Genomic DNA, 18,844 nt, shown 5'->3' on the forward strand with positions numbered 1-18,844 from the left:
ATCTACACTACCTGTCCCATGCGTAGCAGCTCATCTGGTAACCTCTGCCATGTAAGTGCACGCGTTTTGTGCCAGAAGTGCGTTTGCTGGCCAGTAATGTGGCATATATTTCTCTTCAATCACAGTGTCAATACTTTGTGAGTTGGTACATGTTTCTTATATGCTTAACTTTCAATTGTATACTTTATTTTTGAAAAGAAGGAGCCAATTGAAATTAGAGGATATTTATACACTGTAATACTGATTAAACTTTAGAGAATATACTTGTTTTATTACAAGATGTGTTGTAAATTTCATGGGCATCATTGTAATCTGACTTTATGTTTGTCAGTATGTTTCTCAAATTATTATTCAGTTTGTCTTGTGATTGATCAAAAAAGATTTTTACATTTTAAGAGAAAATGTTTCATGTGAATAATTCGGCGACTACAGATTACATCCCATTCACCAAGCATAAGTGCAGAAGCTGTATATGAAGGAATAAAATATTCCCCACATGTAAGTATTGCGAATCCCTTCAAACGTCACCACGGATCTACATCGTGCTTTCACACTATTGGGAAGAGTACTAGCACTCTGTTCTGAAGGAGTACAAGCACTCTGTTTGGGGGAGTAGAAACACTCGGCTTGGAGGAGTAAGAAGTACTCGGTCAGGGGGAGTACTATTACCCCTGTGGGGAGAGTATTAGCACTCTGTGGAAGAGTACTAGCACTCCTTGTGGGGAGAGTATTAGCACTCTGCGGAAGAGTACTAGCACTCCCTTGCGGTGGAGTAACAAAACTCTGTCAGGAGGAGTTGCCCTACTCTCTCTCAAAGAGGGTCGATCTACTCGAAAAGAGTGAAATATGGGACAAGCAGATACTCCCTCAAAGAGAGTGCCCGGATCTCTCTTTGTTTTTAGAGTGTATAGGCACGCGAGAACACAGTGCTCACGAAGCCATCAGGCTTTCGGGTCACCTAGCCTTTGCACCCAACGGAGATTACCCACAAAATAGGGCGCGCGCGACCGCGCTCAGCCGCTGCCGGAATAGAAGAGATGCGCGCTGACCTGCCCCCTTTCCCCTCTTCCTTGCGCACGCGAGAAGACGCCGCTGCATCAAGCCACTATCATTCTCGCCTCACCATCGCACGCTTTCCCTAGCACGTATGCGGCACGCGGCCGTGATCTTACCTCGCTTTGCCTCTATACGGAACCTCACGCCGACGGCGGAAATTTGTCTGGAGTGTCCATATAATTGCTATCGCAATGAAACCGTTATTCGCGGAATGCGGAGCCGATCGACAATCTTCTGCGGGGCGAAGCCTTCGCGGTAGAGGTGGACAATGACCAATCGGTGCAGAATGCTGCTCATGGCTGCATGGAAAAAGCTGTTAGCCAGCTCTCATTAGAATATAATGGCATTCGTACCTCCCATTTTCTAACCTATATGTGATTGTTTCGAAACCGACCCCCACTAGAAGCTTATTGGCTGCCGGAAAATTGTGAACATATTTAATAGCCACCCTGTAAATTGTTGACTAAATATATCTAGCTCCTCGTGGTTCCCCAATTATTCTCGCTCATATTATGTTCGGTGAAGAGTTTAATTACACGCTTCTTGAAGCAACTGTTGGAAATAAACAGTTAGTCTACGAAACATGCATGAACTTATAACTTTGCGGTAACAGCAGACATAATATCTACCTTCAAGTTTAATCTAATTTTTACATTTTTTCGTTTACTCTTTCCCATTCACCGCTATTACTTCCCTCTGAGCTTTTTTTCTTACAGCACGCATACGTGTAGCAGTCAGATCAAACAGCTTTTTTACAAATTCTATGGAGCATAAAGCGCAATTCAACCTCATGTGCACTACCTGAAGAGGCGGACGTTAATTGCTTACACGGCAAATCGCGATGTCCCAAGTAGTTAATCAAGACGATTTATTAATGAACTATTAATTATTCTTTGTAGGGCACATTTCATAATTGAGAAATTGAAGCCAAGCAGTCATGAAGTCTAGTTAGCAAGAATACTAAGGCTAGTGTCACTTTCAAGATGTCCGCGCTGAGAAATACATGACGTTCCAGTTAATGGCTTCGCAAAATCCTAATAGCTGTTTTGTACACATTAACTACAACACCAACTCATTTTTTATCAGGTGTTATGGACGAATTTCTTGAAACTGGTGCTAGTCTCGGTATTTCAAGTTCTCCGCGGTGGATACGAGTTCAGTAATGAGCATCTTGAATTCTCGGCCGGAATAATGAAACGATTCTATGCCGATGCCATTCCTCGTCGCGCTTCGTCAGGGGTCTAGCGGCGGTCCGCCCGCGTTATCAACGGGATCAACTGGCCGTGAACGGTGGAGGTTAAGTGGGCATGGAATCGACTGGATGGAAACGCTACATTATACCTTGCCTACCATAGTAACGTGTGCTCTAAAGTGAGTAATTAAAAAGACAAGTGAATATATTAGGCACGTTTCCAAGCATCAGCTGCAAAATTGCAACTTTTCTTGTCACCCCTGCAGGCGTGGCTAGCTTTTTGAAAGGTCGTCACGTACCGCACGGAGAAACTGTAGTACCTCCATGGTAGTGCGCGAATTTTTAGTGAAGGTATCCATTTTCTCACGTTTCTTAAACATTTCATGTGCAGCACTACTTACATACACTCTACGTCATATAAACCAGCGGAAAGGAGTCCACGACCACTACCGCTGGTAAAGGAACACTAAACAGACAACTGACTTGAGCTGTATTGGTAATTTACGCTTCAACGGTGCAAAAAAAAAGCCGCTCTTACTGTGACAGTAGGCTTGATAAGCCCCAAAAGGCACGACGACGAAACACCGGTGGCGACGCCACCTTGAAGTTCGCGCACCAACTCGCCGTTACGAAAGGGACTGTGAAAGCTCCTACTCGGGCCCAGCTAAATTATTATTGGTAAGAAAAGGACTATATTGTATTCTAAGGAAGACAAAGACACAACTTAGCCAATTTTGATAACTTTTACTGCACAACGACGGCTCAAACACGAGAAAATACATTGAAACACATGACGTCACACTGAGGAACCGGCGCTGAGGTTAAAAAAAAATAGAAAGATTGGCGTTCATTTTCTCTTCTAGTAATCAATCTCTTACCGCGATATTAACAAAGAGTTTTGAAGAAATAATTTATCACTCTAAACTGTTTGCGTTTCTCTTTAGTGTCCTTGTAAGGCGTTCGTCGAAGCTAGCTTCTGCGGAATAATAGATTTCATGGGGAGAAGCCCGCTTTGCACATTCACAACAGAAACAGTGTTTATTAATAAATAGTGGCTCATCATCCGTGACAATAAATAGCGTCATTTAGATTGCGAGACTGATGTTGGACACTGAATTGCATTTGAACCTGCTGCCTCGCGACGCGGTGCGCGCTGTGTGTCAGAGCTCAGCGAAAGTCGACAAGGCGGAGAAAGAGTCATGAAAGGGAGAGTTGGCACCGAGAAACAAATGCCACGTAGTGACGGTGACAAGAACTTCATTAGAGTGTCCTGAGGAACTTGACTGGGGGGGAACCGACGGGACATGGAGGTGGTGACTCCCCGCGACGTCGCGGACCCTCTGGACGGCCTGTAGTTGGTTCGTGAAAAGTGACAAAAAAAAAAAACCCGAACGGTTTCCTCAGAAAGCTTGACAGTTTTAAAAAATGCACTTTGGTCCGGGAATTTTTTACCAATATTTGCCAACCCTGCGGATTGTCTCAGGTTTGGTTTAGTTATTCAATGTTGTCGTGACGCAGTTCGCTTGGGCGGCAAGTATTTTTCAGGCAAAGTTACTCGGAATTTTCAGCCTGATGGCGTCGTGCGTTGAGCATCCGAATTAGTTGAAGTTGTACACGCAGTAACTTCACAATATAAACTGAAACTTTTTATGTAGGAGAAAAAGAGGGAAGGTACGCCACTTTATTAGTTCCGAATGATAGTGAAACACAAATACCGAGTCGTTCGCACAGCTCAAAAAAAGCACACCACATGTAAAGAGTATATGTTGAACAAGGCTCTACTTCTTCTTCTTCTTCTTCTTTCCTTTGCTTTTCTTCTTTTTACCCTTGGAGGCTTTCTTCTTGGAGCCCTTCTTGCTGCCTTTCTTCTTACTTTTGGAGCCTTTCTTGCTTCCCTTCTTCTTGCTCTTGCTCCCCTTTTTGCTTCCCTTCTTCTTACTCTTTGATCCCTTCTTGCTGCCCTTTTTGCTGCCTTTCTTTGACGACTTCTTGCCTTTCTTCTTCGGAGATTTGCTCTTCTCGGTAGGTGTGCTGCTGTCCTGCGAAGACTTGCGCCCTTCTACCTGGATGGGGATGATGAACTCCTTGCCCACGGCCGGCTGCATCAGGTACTCCTCGCCCGGCAGGAACTCGCCGCGGTACACCTCGTGCACCACCCTGCGCGCCAGCCGGTCGTCGCGCGGGCCACCCCGGCGGCCGAACTCGTCCACCATCGGTGCACCACCCGCTGCCGGCGACGCACCGCCGCTGTGCAGGCCGGCAGGCATGGCTGCCGGCGACCCTCCGCCCATGTACTGCTCCTGCGCGTACGCCTGCTGCGCGCCCAGCATGTAGCTGGTCTGCTGGTGAAACATGATGGGGTCGTTCTCCAAGAGCCGGTTCATTTGCTGGATCTGCTGGAGTCGGTGGAAGGTCTCCACGTCGCCGGTGGCCAGCAGGTCTCGCTCGTTGCGAATGCGGCCGGTCATGCCAGCGGCGCCACCGGCAGCCCGGTCCCTGCCCATCAGGATGTCTATGTCGCTTTGACCTCCCTTCTTGCCTTTGCCCTTCTTGGCGCCCTTGCTCCTCCCGCCCTTGGGCTGTCGCTCGCGGCGCCGGCCCCGAAGGCAGCGCAGCTCGTAGCTAACGCACAGGTTAAACATGTAGATTAGCGAATTGGTGATGCTGAGCACCTGCGCAGACAGAAGCACCAATCACCTTTTCTGACTCGCTAGCTCAGACACCAATCCATCTGCGGCACTGCTTCCGGTTACACTGATGCGTTAGGCTGAGCAGGGATAGGCTGCTAAATGAACACCACGAACCAGATGAATCAATAATTTAATATAGATTCGTGTGAAACTAGCGTTTGCGTCAAAATGCGGCCAGAAAACAGGACAACGAGGACTTTTCCATCTTTCGCCAATGGATGTGACGCCACAGGATGAACTTACGAGCCGCTCGACACAAATTATTAAAATATTCTGCGCGCATGGGCAGGACAAGAAAGGTAGACGGCCCAACAAAGACTTCTTTTATAAAGCATCAACATAAAGGCTGGTATTTTCGCGTTAAGTTTGAAACAGATACCTATGTGCCCCGATACATTACCCCTCCTGCAATGGTCTGCTTGATGTCGCCATGCATGTACTCTTCAAAGATGAAACCCACGGTGAAAGGAAAGTAAGTGATGGTGGCCAAGAGGTAGTTAATGCGATACTGAAAAAAAGAAAATGCCAAGTATATAATTACGAATGTTACGACGATAATGTCGCCGCAAGAAGACGATAAAACATGGTAAGTGTCAAAATACGTCAACAATAACAAATGTTTGATATTTTATGCCGCTAGAAACTCGTGGCTAATTCCTACGGACAGAAAGACGGTATTCTACAAGAAATAATTTTATACTAATCTTTTTTAGGACACGCTTACACGTAACGCGTTTTCTGCCAATTAACGTCATTAAATGCAAGAACAAATATGTATTTCGCACTTCCTTAAGACAGCAAGGGTACTAAATGTTTATTAATCATTTCAAAGCTACCAATTTAGGAATATGCAGGATACAGAAATAAGTTTAAAACAACCTTAAGTGTTCATAGATATGCCGGTAAACTCGGGAATCTAAAGATTTTAAACATTCGACGTGACCCTAACAAATATAGAAAGAAGTGTTCACCTTCTGCGATGTGTATATGTTTATGCAAATACTAATTGCTAGATTTCCCAACTTGAAGAATGATGCTACAAGTAATGAACAATAATTATGCAAAGGTATGTGATAATGAAAGAGGTGAATCGTTTCATTTCAAATATATCATATTGCAGAGAATGAGCATAGCTGTACTTCATTCCGTTTGCAAATGTAGTCAGTAATTGGTGCAAGCTGAATCATGAGGAATAATTGCCTGTGACTGTCATAATCGCCCACGGATGGACTTCGGTGCAAACATTTCTGGCAAAAACTTCACAGGTGAATAAACAATCGCATTGTAAATCATTTACACACAAGCAGTTCGCTGTCACCAGGTTAAATTATTGTATTCCAACGAGAAAAACTGCACTTCCGTCGAAAGTGCGAAGCAATAGTCGAGAATTGTGCAAATGGTGATGCGCATATAGTAACAATTAATGCACCTAGTATATAGTTAACCTGCAAAAGTTTCAGTAACACTAAACAAATCAGCCTCTAGAGTCCGTGAAGGAGTACACGTTTGCCTAGGTCAGTTACTCACAGGGGACCCTGATCATGAAAAGGAAATTTACAGAAGAATAAAAATGGGTTAAAGTGCATTCGGCAGACATTGCCAGATCCTGACTGGAAGCTTACCATTATCATTGAAAAGAAAGGTGTAAAATTAATGCATTCTACCGGTGCTGATATATGGGGCAGAAACTTGGAGACTGACAAAGAAGCTTGAGAACAAGTTAAGGACCGCGCAAAGAGCAATGGACCGAATAATGTTAGGCGTAACGTTAAGAGACAGGAAGAGATCGGTGTGGATCAGAAAGCAAAGAGGGATAGGCGATATTCTAATTGACGTTAACAAAAATAAATGGAGCTGGGCATGTCATGTAATGCGTAGGTTATATAACTGGTGGACCATTAGGGTTACAGCATGGGTGCGTAGAGAAGGGAAGCGCAATCGAGGACGACAGAAGACTAGTTGAGGTGATGAAGTTAAGAAATCTGCAGGCGCAGTTGGTATCGGTTGGCGCAGGACAGGGGTAATTGGAGATCGCAGGGAGTGGCCGTCGTCCTACAGTGGGCATAAAATAGCCTGCTGGCCGACGAAAATGCATCCTGCTGGCCGAGCGCTGCCGATGAGATAAAGAACGCCCTGCCGCTTCCTCGTCGCCAGTCACCATGCAGCCGACCTTGTTCACCGAACGCACGCTTGAGAGCAGCACAATACCACTGCGCAAACGCTCCGTCACGTGGCTTTTTTTTCATATTTCGCGGGCTTTCTTTGAAACCCGGAAAAAAGGACTACTTGAGACGTATCGTAAAGGAAACAACTCGATCGGTGGTTTCTGTAGGTGCCCTACAAATCTGCGTGTCATACTAGGGGTCCTCAGCCAACAATTAAAAATTTGGGTAAAAAAACTTAATTAGTGAGTTACGGGGGAAAAATATTTGAGTTGCTATAGGCTATTGCGAGTAGTATGCGTTCGGATCAATTCGCTTGCGATGCGCCTTTCATTTTTAAATTCTTGGCTCAAGTTATGTGGGACACCCTGTATATAGGAGGAACGCTACAACACGTTGCGCAACAGCTGCCCGGCGACGAAAAGTGCATGGCTACCTTATGCACAACGAGGCAGCGGGAAACATCCGCAACGATGTCGTCGGCGACCGGACATGCCGAAGGCCAGTGTCCGCACTACTTAAAGAATTCTGAAGCACATTCCGTTCGCGATTAAAAAAAGAAAGCGCAATTATGCCCTGCTCAAAAGAGACCATATCACATGCAGAGGCAGTAAGTGAATTCTTATTTTTTAATGCTCCAGATACATGTAGTTATTCTGTGTTGCTGAGCCATGTGTCATATTGATGGAAACAATATGGGCCGTGTATATAATTAAGGTCCATGCATTTAGTAAGAGTGGAAAGTTTAATTTAGCACTTCTGCATTCGCAGTTTCCGCGTTTCGTCGATGGTGTTCCGTTATTCGCTCTTTCCATTATGTTACAAGTACACGCGAACGTGTATTTCTAACATTCAGCTATTGTCTAACTCATTCTCGGAGCGTAGCGCTGCACATAAATAGATAGACGCTTAAAGAACGACAAACTGCGTTAATTGCTAAGCTATGAGAACAATTCACGCATGGAGAGTGATTATACGTGCATTTTGGTAAGCAAATACCAAAGCCATGTCTTGTAGCTATGACTGGCAATCTGTGTGCGGTGGACGCTGCCGTTCGAAGTGCCTGCATCTTCGCAACCGAGGATGAAATAATTCACTGCGGCCAAACGTGGTAAGTAAGTAAGAACAAATAAATAAATAAAAAATAAACGGCACATCAGCGAATATAATCTTTTTTTACAGGACTACCTATTATCACGATGAGCGATGGGTGAACGCTGGGCACACGGAGGTGTAAACGGACATCTCTGGAGCCACGGCAAGATGTATTACGTCAAGGCCTCCCTACCGGCCTTCGCGCACCAAGCATAAAAGGGGGGCTGCCTGATCCCCGTCCATGGTCCTAAATAACTGCTAATAAATAAAAAGAAAATCAGTGTTATGAATGGCTTTCAAGTATACTTGAAATTCATCCATAACACTAACTTTCTTTTAGGCTACACGTGGACCCCCCCGGCAGCCGCGGCAAGGTTGCCCGCGTTTAAAGCTGCGAAACATCCTGATGCGCGAAAACGAAACTCCACTCTGACAACTGGACTATACTTATGTACTGATTCATGCCCGCGAGCCTCGCTCCCGTAGCGTCGGCTTCATGGCCAAGAAGTTAACGCGCGTATGGCACTTGCGAAAGCACGTGCGCGTGCGCCAATTTCCATTAGGTCACAGACGAAGAAATGAAACGAATGCCACCATTTTCTTAGGCGTGCGTCATGTCGCATAGCGAAAAGTGAATTATTAAAGGGAAAATGTGCCCCCTTTCTCCGCTTTCTCTTTTTTTAATTGGTGGCACTGCCCCACTCTATAGTTTGGAATGCAAAGGGGCGGTTTTCCGTTCCCCTTTACAAACATCTTCCAAGAGCGCTCCAAGTCGCAACATCAAGCTAGCGTCCGACATTACAACTTCGAAGCATGGCTTAACGAAAACAAACGCGGTGGCCCAGAAAGTTGAGCAAGTAGCACTATGGCACAACAGCGCATGCGCCTTACCCGAACAACAGTTATCGCATGCATCTGGCAGTACATGTGCCACTCTTGCCGATGCCAACCAAAGTGCATGACGGTTGTTTCATAATAAGCCCACTCTGACCCGCGGAATAATTTAGGCCTTTCATATCACCAAATACAGTCACGAGTGCATAAGTCAGCCGTCTATCACGCTATTGTCACGCTATACTTGCTATTACTTTTTTGAAGTCAAGGTCTTCTTTGGCGACTTTCCACGGTTTTGGCGTAAGTGGGATCATCATCATCATCAGCCTGGTTACGCCCACTGCAGGGCAAAGGCCTCTCCCGTACTTCTCCAACTACCCCGGTCGTGTACTAATTGTGGCCATGTTGTCCCTGCAAACTTCTTAATCTCATCCGCCCACCTCACTTTCAGCCGTCCCCTGCTACGCTTCCCTTCCCTTGGAATCCAGTCCGTAACCCTAATGACCATCGCTTATCTTCCCTCCTCATTAGATGTTCTACCCATGCCCATTTCTTCTTCTTGATTTCAACTAGGATGTCATGAACTCGCGTTTGTTCCCTCACCCAATCTGCTCTTTTCTTATCCCTTAACGTTACACCTATGATTCTTCTTTCCATAGCTCGTTGCGTCGTCCTCAATTTAAGTAGAACCCTCTTAGTAAGCCTCCAGGTTTCTGCCCCGTACGTGACTACTGGTAAGACGCAGCTGTGATACACTTTTCTTTTCAGGGATAATGGCAACCTGCTGTTCATGATCTGAGAACGCCTGCCAAACGCACCCCAGCCCATTCTTATTCTTCAGATTATTTCAGTCCCATGATCCGGATCCGCGGTCACTACCTGTTCTAAGTAGATGTATTCCTTTACCACTTCCAGTGCCTCGCTACCTATCGTAAACTGCTGTTCTTTTCCGAGACTGTTAAACATTACTTTAGTTTTCAGCAGATTAATTTTTAGACCCACCCTTCTGCTTTGCCTCTCCAGGTCAGTGAGCATGCATTGCAATTGGTCCCCTGAGTTACTAAGCAAGGCATCTTGCCTTGCTTAGTAAGGTGTGTAGCATCAGCGAATCGCAAGTTACTAAGGTATTCTCCATTAACTCTTATCCCCAATTCTTCCCAATCCAGGTCTCTGAATACCTCCTGTAAACACGCTGTGAATAGCATTGGAGAGATCGTATTTCCCTGCCTGACGCCTTTCTTTATTGGGATTTTGTTGCTTTCTTTATGGAGGACTACAGTGGCTGTGGAGCCGCTATACATATCTTTCAGTATTTTTACATACGGCTCGTCTACACCCTGATTCCGTAAAGCCTCCATGACGGCTGAGGTTTCGACTGAATCAAGCGTTTTCTCGTAATCGATGAAAGCTATATATAAGGGTTGGTTATATTCAGCACATTTCTCTATCACCTGATTGATAGTGTGAATATGGTCTATTGTTGAGTAGCCTTTACTGAATCCAGCCTGGTTCTTTGGTTGACAGAAGTCTAAGGTGTTCCTGATTCTATTTGCGATTACCTTAGTAAATACATTGTAGGCAACGGACAGTAAGCTGATCGGTCTATAATTTTTCAAGTCCTTGGCGTCTCCTTTCTTATGGATTAGGATTATGTTAGCGTTCTTCCAAGATTCCGGTACGCTCGAAGTCATGAGGCATTGCGTATAGAGGGTGGCGAGTTTTTCTAGAACAATATGCCCACCATTCTTCAACAAATCTGCTGTTACCTGATCCTCCGCAGCTGCCTTCCCCCTCTGCATAGCTCCCAAGACTTTCTTTACTTGTTCCGGCGTTACTTGTGGGATTTCAAATTCCTCTAGACTATTCTTTCTGCCATTATCGTCGTGGGTGCCACTGGTACTGTACAAATCTCTATAGAACTCCTCAGCTACTTGAACTATCTCTTCCATATTAGTAATGATATGGCCGTCTTTATCTCTTAACGCATAATCTGACTCTTGCCTATTCCTAGTTTCTTCTTCATTGTTTTTAGGCTTCCTCTGTTCCTGAGAGCATGTTCAATTCTATCCATATTATACTTCCTTATGTCAGCTGTCTTACACGTGTTGATTAACTTCGAAAGTTCTGCCAGTTCTATTCTAGCTGTAGGGCTTTCATACATTGGCGTTTCTTGATCAGATCTTTCGTCTCCTGCGTTAGCTTACTGGCATCCTGTCTAACGGAGTTACCACCGTGTTCTATTGCACACTCCTTAATGATGCCCATAAGATTGTCGTTCATATCTCCAACACTAAGGTTCTCTTCCTGAGTTAAAGCCGAATACGTGTTCTGTAGCTTGATCCGGAATTCTTCTATTTTCCCCCCTTACCGCTAACTCATTGATCGGCTTATGTACCAGTTTCTTCCATTCCCTCCTTAAGTCTAGGCTAATTCGAGTTCGTAAGTGGGATATGATTATCTATATCTGGCGTCTCGGTCAAAAAACTACCCTTTCGCGTCTCCAGAGAGTCGTAGCGAGTTGCAAAAGTTATCAAAATGTAGGTTTCAACGAGACAAGTGAAAATGAGTCGCGTTGGAGGTAGAACTAACGCTAGGGGCCCAATAAGCGCAAATATAGTCGGAAATTAGCCACATTGTGCCAGACTGCATTATCTCCGGGATCGGTCCACCTGACCTCTCAATAAAAAAAAGCGTGTCAGTCAAAGTCGACGCGAAAAAGGACAAGATCGACGTACATGCGCGCAAAAAAAAAAATGCTGCTGAAAGAACTCGACATGAATAAGATAAATGGAGGTTTCGGGAAAAAATTTAAGGTCCGACAATGGAACGAAGAAAGTAATGCAAATAAACAGAAAATATCGTGCGATGACGCAACATTACATCATCTTGTAGCATGCATGTAGCTGGAAGAACAAGGTTATGGTGTTTGCCGTTGCTTGGAGTAAGCCAGGCTATTTGTTGTATTCTTGCGTCATGAGGCGCCTATAGTGTACATGATCAGTGACAACTTCGCGTCGACACAGCTGTACGCCATTGCTGGAACTCCAAGTTCTGAAGGGGTGCGCGTACCAGAACAGAGTTCGGCAGCTCTGTCGAGCCCATGATGGTGCACATCAGGAGAAGAGCGGACGTGAGGACGAAGGTGAAGACCGTCATGGTCATCAGGAATGCGTCGATGCGGAGGCGGTACAGGCCCGTGCTGACGTCGTAGTGGCCCCCCATCAGGATCAACATTAGCACCAAACCGATGAGCTGCGCACAGCACGTGCTCGCCTCAGATTCTCATCTGATTGCACGACAATGACGATTGCCGCGGTTGCTCCACCCACAGCTACTTTCTTTCTGTCCAGCGAATAGTCTCAACTTTGGTTCGGTATACGTATATTTAGATACACGCGGTGAAAATTAATACAGAGAACGCCACTACGGCATCTTTCGAGACCAAGGCATAACATTGGAACGTTAATCGTCATTTAGTTATCACGATAATCTTTGCTCGCAGCGTTTTAGCTTTATTTCTTTTCGAGGAAACACAAACACCATGAGGGGGAACATAACTGCGAGTCGGCCTAGTTGGAACATATTCATATTTATACTTTTTGTGCGCAAACAAACAGGGACGAAGAATAGGGGCAACACAAGGACGAGCGCTTTCTAACAACTGGTTTTATTTTTGAAGAACTACTTACTTAAATACCCACACAACTGCGCTATCTAGAGAACAGAGCACGCCTACAGCGCATATGATACCCGCTGATCTGCGCGATCAAGTCAAAAGAGCAACGTCAATATTACATATAACACTTGTGATAAAAAAAGACGTGGACAAAAGCCACCCGGTCATACTAAAAACAGCAAAGTGCATAAAAACAACCACTTACAATAACATGCGTTAAAGATGTGATGATAGAAGCGAATTTTCTTTATCTAACAATGAAACAGAAGGATGGCTGATGCATTTTTCTTTTTGTTTTTCAATCCAGTATGCTTCCACGATTTCCCTAGCGGTTTGATTCCTATGCCTGTACAAAATGTCTGTGCTAGTAACACAAGGGGAGCAACCATGTTCTTGGCAATGCATTGCCAAATGCGTACTAGGGCGACCTTTCAGGCTAGACAAGTGCTCCCTTAACCTAGTGTTAATGCATCTCCCAGTCTGCCCTACGTACACATGACCACACGTCATAGGAATCTGGTAAACAACGTTCTTCGCGCAAGCAACAAATTGGTTCTTGCGCGGATGTTTAACAGTGCATTCTTTCTGTACATCATCCTTACTTTCGAACTTCTTTTTAACCTTGGAACACACACTACCTATTTTGTTTTTTGCCGAAAATACCACTTTTACTTCATAACTACCAGCCACCTTCTTAAGTCTGTGTGAAAGGCCGTGCACATACGGAATCACTGAAGCATTGGAATCTCCATCCTTCTGCCTTTGATTCTTTGTGCATTGTCCTTTATCCTTGTTAAGTTCTTTCATTAGTCTAGCACACGTCGCCAGCATCACAGCGAGCGGGTACCCAGCCTTTCTCAACCTGTCAACTTGCTCAAAAAATGCAATCCTTACAGTGTGGTGACATGACTTCAACAACGCTGACCGGAAACACCAAATGACTATTCCATTTTTCACAAGCCTGGAATGGTTTGATGCATAGTTCATTAGCGGTTTTCCAGCTCGGGGTGAGAAAGACCAACACACATGTTCCGGTAGGAATGTTAACTTGACATCAAGAAACTGTAGCTTATTATCTACCGGAGAAGAATGATCAAGATCCTGCGATCAGAGAGCCGGAGACAGGTGAGACATTTCAAAGAATGTCTAAAGGTGGCCTGTTCGTCTGCTTCCGGTGGCCTTTTTAACGTGAAGGCTTTTCGGGACTGGTGCAGACAGGCAAATATTGTGACTGAGGCTATATGGAACGATGTTCGTCGAAAATTGCCGAAGAAGAAGAAAAGGGAAGTGCCAGAGGGACGCCTTCTAATACTAGGGGGTGCAACGGTGGAAGAACGGCATCAGCAGGTTCTCAAGTTGGGGCCAAAGTTCTGCGTGGAACCAAGGATCGACATCGTCGACAGGTTCGCACTTACAAGGGACATTGCCAGGAGCGTACCAGAGAAAGAAAAAGATCGATGTGTGGTGGAATGTGTGGACGTGGTAGCTAAAGCTTCGGTAAGCGATAGATCCAGGCCCAATGTTGATAGGACTGCTAAGTATTTGGTTGAGAATAATCTGCGTGTTATTCAAGCAGACAAGGAAGGCTTTCTGGTTGTTGTACCAAATGATTGTTACTTAGAAAACGCTTTCCTAGCGGTGAACAAGTGCTTTAAGAAATGTGATGTGAATGTAGAAAACGTTAAAAAGAAAGCGGTGGAGCTATTGAAAAAATGTGACCAAGATAAGCTTGCGTCACGTGTAAAGAACTCAAAAGGAATGAAATTGGAGATATTTTTTACGGCAAAAACCCACAAGCAAGCAATTCCGTTTAGGCCAATTGTGTCCGAGAGAGGGTGTTGGCAAGTTCTGGTCGCGGAGTTCTTGCAAAAAATGTTGAATTCCCTAGAAGTGCAGGATCCGTACATATTGAAAAACTCTGAAGGCCTTGTGAATTGTTTGGCATTAGATAGTACAAGCTGCAGCTGGGGATTCAGCATAGATGTTCAGGATCTTTACTATTCCTTACCGCAAGGGCCCCTAATGTGCAGTGGTAAAGATTGCATAACAAATGAGAATGACGAGGTGTCATTCCGCAATACGTGCGGCATGGCAGTTGAATCCTTTCTTGAACTTCTGCATTTTTATTTAGCGAATACACATGTAGGGTTCTGTGGTGAAACGTATATACAGGCAATGGGTGTGTGCATCGGGTCAAAGGTAGCTCCCATCCTAAGTAGCATTTTTTTTTGGGAAGCATAGACAGAGAGTTGGCCTGTCTACAGATATGTCGATGACTACTTGATTTTAGGTTGTCCTGTAGACAAGGGTGCTTTCAGAAATAGGGTTGTAGAAGCCTTCAATTCTCTGGGAAAGGGCTTAACATTTACTTCGGAAGTACCGGTAGATAATAAGCTACAGTTTCTTGATGTCAAGTTAACATTCCTACCGGAACATGTGTGTTGATCTTTCTCACCCCGAGCTGGAAAACCGCTAATGAACTATGCATCAAACCATTCCAGGCTTGTGAAAAATGGAATAGTCATTTGGTGTTTCCGGTCAGCGTTGTTGAAGTCATGTCACCACACTGTAAGGATTGCATTTTTTGAGCAAGTTGACAGGTTGAGAAAGGCTGGGTACCCGCTCGCTGTGATGCTGGCGACGTGTGCTAGACTAATGAAAGAACTTAACAAGGATAAAGGACAATGCACAAAGAATCAAAGGCAGAAGGATGGAGATTCCAATGCTTCAGTGATTCCGTATGTGCACGGCCTTTCACACAGACTTAAGAAGGTGGCTGGTAGTTATGAAGTAAAAGTGGTATTTTCGGCAAAAAACAAAATAGGTAGTGTGTGTTCCAAGGTTAAAAAGAAGTTCGAAAGTAAGGATGATGTACAGAAAGAATGCACTGTTAAACATCCGCGCAAGAACCAATTTGTTGCTTGCGCGAAGAACGTTGTTTACCAGATTCCTATGACGTGTGGTCATGTGTACGTAGGGCAGACTGGGAGATGCATTAACACTAGGTTAAGGGAGCACTTGTCTAGCCTGAAAGGTCGCCCTAGTACGCATTTGGCAATGCATTGCCAAGAACATGGTTGCTCCCCTTGTGTTACTAGCACAGACATTTTGTACAGGCATAGGAATCAAACCGCTAGGGAAATCGTGGAAGCATACTGGATTGAAAAACAAAAAGAAAAATGCATCAGCCATCCTTCTGTTTCATTGTTAGATAAAGAAAATTCGCTTCTATCATCACATCTTTAACGCATGTTATTGTAAGTGGTTGTTTTTATGCACTTTGCTGTTTTTAGTATGACCGGGTGGCTTTTGTCCACGTCTTTTTTTATCACAAGTGTTATATGTAATATTGACGTTGCTCTTTTGACTTGATCGCGCAGATCAGCGGGTATCATATGCGCTGTAGGCGTGCTCTGTTCTCTAGATCGCGCAGTTCTGTGGGTATTTAAGTAAGTAGTTCTTCAAAAATAAAACCAGTTGTTAGAAAGCGCTCGTCCTTGTGTTGCCCCTATTCTTCGTCCCTGTTTGTTTGCGCACAAAAAGTATAAATATGAGGGGGAACATTTGCAAACAGATCAGAGCCAGTGTCGCATTCCATCGTACAATTGAAAGAATAATGACGACAGCGCCGATCAGAAACTCCCTATTCGAAACTTTGGGTAGTTGTTAAAGAAAGCTGCCTGAAGCACGTTTCGAGCAGGAAATTATACACCGTTCCTGGCAATAGTTCTACACTGCCCTAAGAAGACATACTTTGCAAGTTCCGGGCACAATGTTATAGCTAATTAAGGTGGCTGGCAGCTAGTAAATAGCAGCTGAACACATTGTTGTCACAGTTAGCGCGCTTTCAGGTAGAGAGCGCACTTACACATTCTATTCGAAAAGTCTACTAGAATAGACAAGCGGTAAGTTTGGTGGGTTGTTAAAGTTGCACGGTGACGAATAAACAGCGCGAAGCAACACGCAGACTTGAAAAAGAAGTGGACGTGAGAGCGCTTGTAATACTCATTTCTGTTCCGTCTGCGTCTTTTTTGGCGCTGTTTATCCATCACCATGATCCTAAGATATATCCAGCGAGGCAAAGGCGTTAGGGATCGAGCGTTTTTTTTTTTTTTTTTGAAAGGAAACAACACACTCTTCAATAAAGGATTGGACTGTAGGCACACAAATGAATTAACTACATACCGCAACAACAACAAAAAACGCATGCCAACAACAAATCAAAATGCTAATCTAACCGTGTCTTAACCATGTTAAGACGTGGTTGCACAGTGCACATTGTGGACGGTGAGCGAGTCCTTGCGGCATACGTTCATGATACAAAAGCAGTGCAAATCACTGAAGTGCAAGAATAGGGCCGCGATTTTGTATCGATGCCTTCGGTTCGATTCCATGCCACTCTTATCACCCACCGTTCACGGCCGGTCGATCCTATTGATACGCGGGCGGAGCGTTGCTCTGACCATTGACGAAACGCGAGAAGCGTGAAAAGGAATAGCATCAGAAAAGACGTCGCTACAAAATCGCGGCTTAGGAGTGCGGTTAAAGGAAAGAATTACACAAGCGCTGACTGCCAAATGAATTTTATTGCTCAAAGTTAGTTTTTAAAGCACATAGAAGAAGGTTCGGTGCTTTGGTGCTTCGGTGCTTTGCGCTGATTCTACGTCATGAACTTCGACCAACTCGACCAAATCACTATCCTGATTCGCGGCATGCGTGCATACTGCCGGCTATCATTTGCCAAGACTTGCCCATTACTGTGTAGCGACCGACGGATATCGTCGTGTTGATTCATAAAGTACTCTTTTCATTTCTACCCGAGCCCTATACCACCAAGCCCTTAAAGAAATAATGTCATATCCCGCATTTTGCAGCATAAAAGATCAACTCTGATGGAAGAGAAATTTCTTACGATTTGGATCATCTTGAGGAGTCCTCCAGGACTCCTCACGAAGCCCGTAAAGTAATATGTCATTTTGTCGTCTTAGCTGTCGACCTGGAACAAGAGAAGTACACGAATGATTTAATAAACTTTAAGCGCACTGAACACTGCAGCGATTCTGTTAAAATTTTTGATACCACCCGGCGATCTAGACGAAACTGAATATGGTGCAGTCTCCCTACTCTCCACTCAGCGTCTCGATACCTATCGGTATAACGGGGGTATACGTTGCCCCCATCGCGCGGATTAAAAGAAGGAACACCACACCCATAATCCAGCTGTCATGGTTTTACAGGGCACAGGTGTGCCGATCGTAAACACACGAAATCGTGTCGTCTGAGTTCTTCTGTTCGTGTCTGTTTTGCGCCGATTATTTTTTCTAGAGCATATATGCCATCGTTACAAGTGCAGTGAAGTTCTCACCATTGGACAGCTTGTAAGTATTCTACAGCCTTCACTTTGTCTCAGAATTCGCGCAGTATCTACAGTTGACCGCACAAGTGAACTGTTTCATGATCTCTCAGCAATCGAATTTTAGTTTATTTCCAATCTAGAATCTTGCGAAACTCTACCTCAGCTGAAGAAAGACGCTAATCCTTTTTCTTCATTGATTTCGTGTACTAGCTTCATCATTCACACGTACGTCGACGAAAACGAGCCCGCTAGCTATTTACCAGCGCTCGGCCAATGGAGACGTAGCCTTACCGAGATTGACTCCAGGCGATGGCATCCCGCAGTCGTAGCTCGCTCTCCTCGGTTTCTCAGGAGTCGGCATCCCATGTTAGCTCCAGGCTGTCCTAGGCCCAGAAATCTTGCTCCTCCATCGATGCGGTTATGACATGTTTGTTGTCGCTTTGGGACCCTCTTCACTGTCACCGAAGCACATTCCAGCCGCGGCGCGTGCCTAGTAACCGCGCGGGGCCGTCCACCTCGTCGTTATCTTCCAGCGTGGCGAAGAAGATGACGAGCCTTCAATACATGGCCCATTTCTTGGGTTTTAGGACGGATTCGAGCGGCAAAAGGTTGTGGCATTGCGCTTCTAATAATAATTGAACATGCCTTAACACAAGATCACCGACATTTGTATGTAGCAAATCACGTTCAGCGATAGGCCTTACTTTTTCCAGTTCACATCTGTATATTTCCTCATGGTCAGTTCTCACCTCGGGCACAAGTAGTGACCTATACTTTTTGAGC

The 18,844-nt window shown here is 44.9% G+C and overlaps 1 protein-coding gene across 1 annotated transcript; it reads right to left on the bottom strand.

Moving 5' to 3' along the window:
• Nucleotides 1-3,892: 3,892 nt before the first annotated feature.
• Nucleotides 3,893-18,706, bottom strand: LOC126544260 (uncharacterized). The gene is made up of 5 exons (XM_050191517.3): nt 18,353-18,706; nt 17,618-17,701; nt 12,099-12,281; nt 5,339-5,446; nt 3,893-4,920 (listed from the first exon to the last, which is right to left on the bottom strand). The coding sequence occupies exons 2-5, from the start codon at nt 17,678-17,680 to the stop codon at nt 4,027-4,029; spliced, it is 1,248 nt and encodes a 415-aa protein (XP_050047474.1). The 5' UTR covers nt 17,681-17,701; nt 18,353-18,706; the 3' UTR covers nt 3,893-4,026.
• Between the last annotated feature and the right edge of the window lie 138 nt (nt 18,707-18,844).

This window comes from Dermacentor andersoni, chromosome 1 (assembly GCF_023375885.2).
Source record: "Dermacentor andersoni chromosome 1, qqDerAnde1_hic_scaffold, whole genome shotgun sequence".
In the NCBI taxonomy this organism is placed as follows: Eukaryota; Metazoa; Arthropoda; class Arachnida; order Ixodida; family Ixodidae; genus Dermacentor; species Dermacentor andersoni.